Source organism: Dermacentor silvarum, chromosome 6 (genome assembly GCF_013339745.2).
Source record: "Dermacentor silvarum isolate Dsil-2018 chromosome 6, BIME_Dsil_1.4, whole genome shotgun sequence".
NCBI lineage: Eukaryota > Metazoa > Arthropoda > Arachnida > Ixodida > Ixodidae > Dermacentor > Dermacentor silvarum.
This window is the reverse complement of record NC_051159.1, coordinates 73,595,446-73,603,533: the sequence shown is the minus strand read 5'-3', so window position 1 is coordinate 73,603,533 and position 8,088 is coordinate 73,595,446. Positions and strand designations below refer to the sequence as shown.

General features: G+C 45.3%; 1 protein-coding gene across 3 annotated transcripts in view; it reads left to right on the top strand.

Annotated features, from left to right (window-relative positions):
* Positions 1-2,371: 2,371 nt before the first annotated feature.
* Positions 2,372-8,088, top strand: part of LOC119455584 (sodium-coupled monocarboxylate transporter 1-like) — a 107,437-nt gene continuing 101,720 nt past the window's right edge. Inside the window, exon 1 of one of the 3 annotated variants that reach the window (XM_049668877.1) lies at positions 2,372-2,732. Coding sequence is in view for 2 of the 3 variants with exons in the window: in XM_037716988.2 (XP_037572916.1) it covers positions 2,782-3,123 (342 nt within the window). In the remaining variant the exon portion in view is untranslated. Of the gene's footprint in view, positions 3,124-8,088 lie in introns of all 3 variants that reach the window. The other 2 variants (XM_049668876.1, XM_037716988.2) reach the window with 2 other exon arrangements.

Sequence of the window (8,088 nt, the reverse complement as noted above, 5' to 3'; positions counted from 1 at the left end):
ACAACCAATGTAATTGATTACAAGTAATTAATTACATGTAATTCATTACAAGTATGCATATAGCGTATAGTACCATGCCTGATAGGCTGCAGTCAGTGGTCAGTTGTGGATAGATCAGCTAACCAATGCTAATTAATAAATATTTACTATACTAATTGCGTTGTAACTCAAATAAATGTTTATTCGTTTTTTTTTTCTTTGTATAAATGTTCTCTCCACGGCCAGAAGTAAAGGTGAACAAGGTGTTCTAATTTTTTTTGATGTGGAACAGTGTTAGGGCATTACAGGATTAAGTTGATGCCAAGATGAAAGAGTGCAATTCATAAAAGGTGCGGAAGTGCTGATATATGTCAGTATCGTTACCTCTGTGTTCAGCAGAGAAAGTTGTTAACTATTCATCTCTGACTTCAACAGTGCACTGAATACGAGGCACAAGAAAGAAGGCGATGACTCGTCATTACACCCGTTGTGAAAGTTTATTTGAAAATGAAGGTTGGTGCATGACCCAGAAGAAGAAAGGCATGGCAGAACTATTGTCACAAATTCAGTAGTGAAGCCCCTTTCACCTTACCCAGTTGTTCTCCTGTCTTTCCTTCCCACCCCCCTTTTTTTCTTTTTCTTTTGGTTGATGATTTATGATAATGTTTTCAAGTACGACAATTCACAATCACCGTCATGCTTTTTCACTTATGCAGGCTTGGCAGAAAATTGACAGGCGCCCTAGCCACTTAATGCTCGGCCAAAAGAACATTTTATTTTTTATTTTTATCACAATTGACTTCGAAGAAGAATTAAATCAGAGCCATAAACTTGCACACAAGCTGAAGACAGTTTTTTTGCTGAAAATTTGCTCATATATATCCACTTTCATTCATTCATTTAGCAAGTACAAGTAATTTCCCCAATGTTGTTCTTAATTGGTGTCTTTGTTGGCATGATATGATTAATAACAATCGGGCCCCTCGGTTCCCTTTCTTCTCGTATATATATATATATATCTTTAAGAACTGCATGATTTGGTGCACACATGTATAGAGTTTCACTATATGGGTGCACATGCGAAGATAGTCCATGTGGGTACCACTCGATTGTCACACTAGTTGGAGTATACTGCAAACTTGAATCAGTCTTGTCATCCTCGTTTTTGCTCGGGAAGCATTTCTTGTGGATTAATTAAGTTGCTGGTTATGCAGAATGATTTTCTTTTGCAGCATGTGAGAGCTAGTGTTATTTTTGGAATGAGCTGCATATAATTTTTATTCATTTAACTATCCTCGTAAGTGACATCACAAGGTAAAATAGGTGTTCTTTACCTTAATGTAAATACATGTGTTGTTGTATAATGGCTGATAAAATTTCACTGGAAACTAATTAGTTTGCATCTCACTCAAGCATGGGAACTGGATGATTGATGCTCATGACTCCTAACCTCTATGTAGCATATGATTGATTCTGCCGCTATTTGGTTTAAAGAAGGAATCAGCGAGGGTATAGACTATAGGTACGTTTAGGTGCCGTCGACACTTCCTCTTCTATTTTACGATTCCGAACTTCGTTAAGACAAAATGAAACTGTTACGACTTCCTGCTGGTGTAGTTTTCTAAAAAATATTTCTCGCACATAAAAAAGAAATGCACCTCATTAAAGCAGCGCTATGTTCTAGCTATTCATTTTCGCAGAGTACTAACAAATACGGATTGGAATGCCACATTGTGGAGCTCTTATATTTGCCGGTGTGAAGAAGTACTGTTAAAAACAATTCAGTTTTATTCATTTAACTTCTCTTTTTATCATCCCTGTGAAATATAGCTGCAGCCTAAAATTTGCTGCAAACCTTAGGCATATGTTTGAAACATTAGGTTCGGAGAGTTGAATTAGTGTTTGTCCTCTCAGAGCAACTACGGGCTGTCCAGAGTGCCTGCGACAGGGCGGAGGACCACGATCTTCCGAACCCAACGTGGGTGCGGCCCGCGACGGCTACGGGGACTCTCTGAAAAGGGAGGTACCCTAAAGCGGTTCCTCAGGACCACCAATAAAGTTCTTTGTCTGTCTGTCTGTCTGTCTGTCTTTCAGCGAAGAGAACCACATCTAGCGTTGTATAAAAGACGACGGCAAAACAAAAACCGAAACCGAAACTTTTAAATTTAATGATATGTGGAAGTTATCAAAATTTTGTAATCGCAAGGCAGAAAGCGTTTTATTTTGGTAAACTCATTCGTTTGACGAATTGCGGTAGCGTTCTTGGAGTGTGACCATTATTAATATGCGAAACAGTGGCAGTTCTTGTTTCGGAACGGAAGAAGCATGGTGGAAAAAGTCAAAATCACTGCGGTCAACCTAAGCACAAGACAGGTTCAAGTCAAAGCCAAACACGGCGTTTCTATCGGAACGATGAGCAGAAGCTGCCGCACACGCCGAATGATGTTCTCCTGACGCGGCGCGACCCTTCACCATCGCCTGGGGTTACATTACGCGCTTCTCTCTTGTCGCAACAATCCGTGTAACGTTGCTCCGTCCGGTATCGGGATGCGCGAGTGAAACTGATTCGTTCCTTGGCGAGAGAGTTGCGGCGTTTTGTTTCGCTGCGCGCGGGAACTTCTCGAGCGAAGTCGAACTTCGGCGAGGGTGATCGTCTTCGCGCATCTTGGCATTGAGTTCATTGACATTGTGTGACTCCGATGTCTGCGAAGACCTGTTCGCACGCGCAGATCTCCTCCGCATTGCCCATTTAGGTGCCTACTTTCGTTTCGGCGACGTACCGCTAGAAATATACAGTCGAACATGGAAGACGTGCCTAGGTTTACAGTAGCGGACTACAGCGTGATGTGCTTGATGCTGTGTGTGTCTTCAGGCATCGGTATCTACTTTGCCTGGCGCGACCGGCGTGATGTGTCGAACAAATCGTTCCTCATGGGCAACCGGGAGTTGGGAGTGTTCCCTGTGGCCATGTCGTTGATGGCGAGCTTCCAGTCGGCGACCACGGTGCTAGGCTATCCCGCCGAAATGTACTACAAGGGGACCCAGTTTTGGGTGGCCATCTTCGGACTGGCCATCTCCAACGTGATCGCCGCTGAACTCTTTCTGCCCGTGCTGTACAATCTCCGCATGACCAGCGTCAACACGGTAAGCAGGCTTCGATCGCTCTGCGCGCACGCGCGCCTCTTTAGTTTTACTCACACCCCACCCCCTATAGAAATTACACGTTGTCGTCGCATTATGGTCTGTGCTATATGCCAATTGTTAAAAGTGTTCATCTCTATCTATATCAAAGCTGCTTCATTGTGCATGTGTAAATGCTAAAGTCACTATGCGAGCCTTCCGAATTTTGGAACGCTTATAGTTAATGCTGCTAAAAGTGTGACTCGCATTAAAATGACAGACCTGTTTCCGAGATCATTTTGAGGCCGAACCTATTTCTTTCGGCTGATTTCTGCAGGTTCCTATACAGTTGAAGAAGATTACACTCGAACATTTTGAGTTGGGAAGTTCGAATCAACAAATTAATCTATATAAATATTTCATCCGCTTTTTTTTTATCCGCTATATAGATTACCTGCGCTGCCGCTTTGCCGGCTTGGGTACAGCTTAAAGAGGCAATAAACTTCCTGCAAGCGCCCACATAATAATGAGTGAGTCAGATGAACCCATTAAGTCCACCAGTATTGCGGTAATTATTGTGTAACGAATCCATTCGCATTCTCATCCTAGAGAAATCAAGGCCATTCGAAAGCGAAAAAAAAAAAAAAAAAGCCAGTGTAGGGGGCATGTTGCAACCTGTAAAAAGAAAATAGCAACGCAGAGAGTTTTTTCTTTCTTTTTTTTTTACATTTTCTTTGCGCTATTTCTTGTTGCTGACGGCACGCGGGGGATATACCACCGCAGCGCTTTTTTTTTTACACTCGAAGTCTGTTGCGCAATCCTTCTCAAATGGACGAATCGATTTCCGCCATGCGGCCACAGGGCGCCGGGTAGCAACGCGAATGCCGCCCTTAGATGTCGTGTGCTAAACATTTCGACTTTATACAAACGCCCCCACACGCACACCCACACACACGTGCGCATCCGCCTCCTGGTGAAATTTCCCGCCGCCCCTAATGGTGTCTCTTCCTTAATGACGGCTCACACGAGATAGTCGAGTCGCGTGGCACGTGTGAAAGAAGAATGAATGAAAGAACGCATGAAGGAAAACGGGCCTTCCCGGAGAACACCCCGGAACTTAGAGCCTTCCGTGAAGTTAGAAAGGACGATCTGCTTATAGGAATTGTGTTGCAGTTGGCTGGTAAGCGAACATCGGGACATGGCAGAGTCTGGCCTGCTCATAATGACATTTTGCGTTGTCGTCCTTTACCTAGCTCGGAAAGATACCGTGCTGTACTTTATCCCCCGCAATGAATTGTGCCCCGAAAGAGCCCGCGTGGCAAGCAAAGTAGCCCGAGGTCATCAATCTAATAATTACGGGTGCAGTTCTTTTTTTGCAATTAACTGGTGTAGAATACGTGAACTTCCCCGTACTTATCCCTCTATAATGATTCCAGATGTAACTATATATTATACGCGCTAAAAAAAGGGGGGAAGAAAAGAAATGAAAGCATACTATCTCGCAACGTGCGCTGAACGCGAGTGTTTTGATGGTTTTGGTAATGAATCCAGCGCGCAGTTTCTCCGAACATTTAGCAGCGACTTGGAAAATTACTGGCCAACAGAACCTAACGGGACATGCATCGTAGCCTGAAGCAAACGGAGTGCCTAATGCTGTGTGACTGTACGCGACACCCAGCGCTGTGCCCCGCAACGTTCCCTACTCCATTCATTTATATTATGTAAGTCAACGTTGTGCACGATTGTAGTTTGGAGTTTTCGAGAACGCGCTTGTATCTTGGTCACGGTTGCCCACGCTTTAGTGGCCATCTCAGCACCATTTGTGCTTAAACGTTTCCTGAATAAAGGCGTGGATGCTAGTTTCTGTAATATGCATGGAATATTGATTTTGAATTTGCCGCCATCCCGGAAGGGGAAGTTGACTGACATAGGGTTGACCTACAAATGGGCGGGCTGACAGTAGCCAGATGAGCGACGAATGGATCGATTATGTTTTTTCCTCGAGTTGGACAGTATATCTCTGTCGAGGCTTTAGCGATGAGTTTCGCACGGGATCCTGAAGGTATGCGGATAACATTACGGGTTATCTTGCCGTAGCTCGGCTTTGCAATGAGGAAGATACCGTTTTGAAGGACACCATGTTCTGCATGTTATCCCGTTAGCGATAGGGGTTATATTTGCGCACGCTTTTTTTTTTTTTTAGCGGCACGAGCATGATTAGAGTCGCCTACCGTTTTTTTTTTTTTTCGTTTTTTTTTCCCCCTCTATATGCGTTTGGTCAGACGCCACAGGACGAGTTTTACCAAAAATACTGCAGACTGCTGCACGTCGCTAAGGAAATCGCTGGTCACATTTATTTTCCTCCGGAGCAGGTGGACGTACCGGTATATCCAAAGTCACGACATCTGGAGCGGAGTTGCGAATGGCAACTTGGAATGATTCCGGAAGGCTTCCACATTTTCAAATACCCGGAATGGGATGGTAATGGAATGATGCCGCCAGTCTCTCAGAAGGAATGGGAATGCAGTGGCAACCCGAGATTTCAGAATGTAGTTAGAATGGAATGGGCACATAGTCCTAACTGGAGCGCTCATTGTTGGTTTTAAACGAGATCGCAAACCCGGTAAATTTTCGAATTGGACTAAAATAGAGTTTGTCAACTTAATATTTGACCAAAGACAGGCGAGACAGACGTGACAAGCGCTTTAACTTTTATTGCATTTCTCAAGGCGAACCTGTACCTAGAAAAAAATCACAGCATATCCACGGGGTGAATGATGATGAGTGGGCGAAGCTCCGGAGGTAATCATCGGATCTCCCGCTTAAGGGGACGCTAGCACAAACGCGTTAGAAACGTGCAGTACTCTCTAGTAAGGGGGAGCGGCCACAGCGTCTACGCAGCCATTTACACATGCCGGAACGTGCACCGCGTTTGCCGACGCCATCACATGACTGCTGAGAGAGTATACCCCCCGTATTCATAAACGCTCCTCGACTTGAACTTGACTTGCCACCGCTTTGGGCAGCGCGTTTGAAACGGGTTGAAGGTAAGGTGGAAAGGCCACAGCGTCTTACACCAGCTTCTTACACGGGCCGTAACGCGCTAGCACAAACGCGTTAGGAACGCGCTAGAAACGCGGCCTTTCGTTAATGTTGGGTATTTATAGCCATCGTGGTGCGTTTGTCCATGTCCGCTTCGTGGCGTAGTGGGCTAACGCCGCGCGCTCGGAAGCGAGGGGTCCCTGGTTCGATTCCGCGCTACGGACACAACTTCGGAATTTTTTTCTCATTTTTCTCAGACTGGTTACACACTACTACTACTACTACTACGACGGGGACGGAACGGGTGCCGCCATAAGGAGCTTCGCCCCTAAAAGAGGAAACACTCGAAGGGGGCACAACGATAGCGACCAACACAATCGACGATCGTCGAAGATCTGATCTACCGGTCAAGCGCGTCGGCTTTTATACATGAGTCATCGAAGGTTCCAGAGTAATCGCTGGTGCCCGCGTGTCTTCCAGAAAGTGTGCCACACAATTCGCGTCGTGCATACAATAAGATTACACAAGCTCCGGTGACAACAGACAACGGATATAGAACCATCGATAACATGCCAGTAAGTTCCAATCATGCAGGCGCGTCTTGCGCTGAGCGATAACTTTACCTTGTTAGTGCATTTCGATGGAGGCGAAATGCAAGAACGCCCGTGTGCTTGCGCTGTAGTGCACATTAAAGAACCCCAGGTGGTCAAAATTAATCCGGAGCCCTCCACTACGGCGTGCCTCATAATCAGAACGGGTTTTGGCACGTAAAACCCCAGAAAGAAGACGAAGAAGAAGTTGTTAGTGGGTGAAATGCGGTCCCTGAGAAAAGGATGAATAGTACAAGTGCCAATATAATTTAAGCGGCATCGGTGCTGGCCAGTGAACGTCCTCTTTCGTGTATTTTATGGACACCTGCGATTTGTGTTTTTGGTATCAACACATTAATTGTACCTGTTTCGGGAGGTCGATAAAAGGGGGCTTTCCGGCGCACGAGCCATTGGGCTTTTCCGGTCTGAACCACTTGTTAATTGCTATAACTTGCTATAACTTGTTAATTGGGGCCACTGCTTGCAAATTGTGATCGCGTGGGCAGCTCTGCAAAAAGCCTTGTATAGCAGCACGGGTGTGGCATCATTGTAGGCAACGTGCGTGCTGACACGCAAATTCGAGGATGTGTTTTTATTGCGCGGAGTAGTGGGGTCGGGCACTGGCAACCGTAAAACTGAACAGCGTTTGTCTGATGACGCGCTCGTGGTGATTGGTTAGCGCCGTTTCTTGGGCGCTTCTATTGACTTTGATTCCTGATTGGAGCCGGCGGTGTGTCATGACGTCATTACGTGCTAGTTCTTATGGGCTCATGCGTCTGCTACACAATATATATATATATATATATATATATATATATATATATATATATATATATATCCCGGTATAGAACCAACCCTGGGCGGATATCTTTGTAAGCGACAGCTTATTGCTTCGTTGTACCGCTCTCGTGACCGCACGTGCGCTTCGAGATCTGTACCCTCCTTAGCGGCAGATGACGTCCTCCGCACTGCGCCGTTTATACGCTCTTCCAAATCTGCGGGAGAGTCCTTCGGATGACCATAGCATACGACTCGTGTCCCACATTACCACATCCATTCTGGAGGATTGGCGATCCGTATGGAGTCTAACCCGGATATATCGAATCTGAAGGGGATCTCAAAAAAGTGCGATATATAGGTAATTCGATAAATAAAAAATAATATACAGACATTTTCAAGGGGACTTTACTGATATTCGTTATACACATTAATTCGATATATGTGGGTTCAATATATCCGGGTTCGACTGTAGTGGTGTAGAGCCGTACCGGAATTTATGCTTAACGGGGCTGCCGGCAAACGGTTTTAGCTAACGAGTGCATTGCTTCTCCGATTCACCGTCCGCCACATTGAGAAA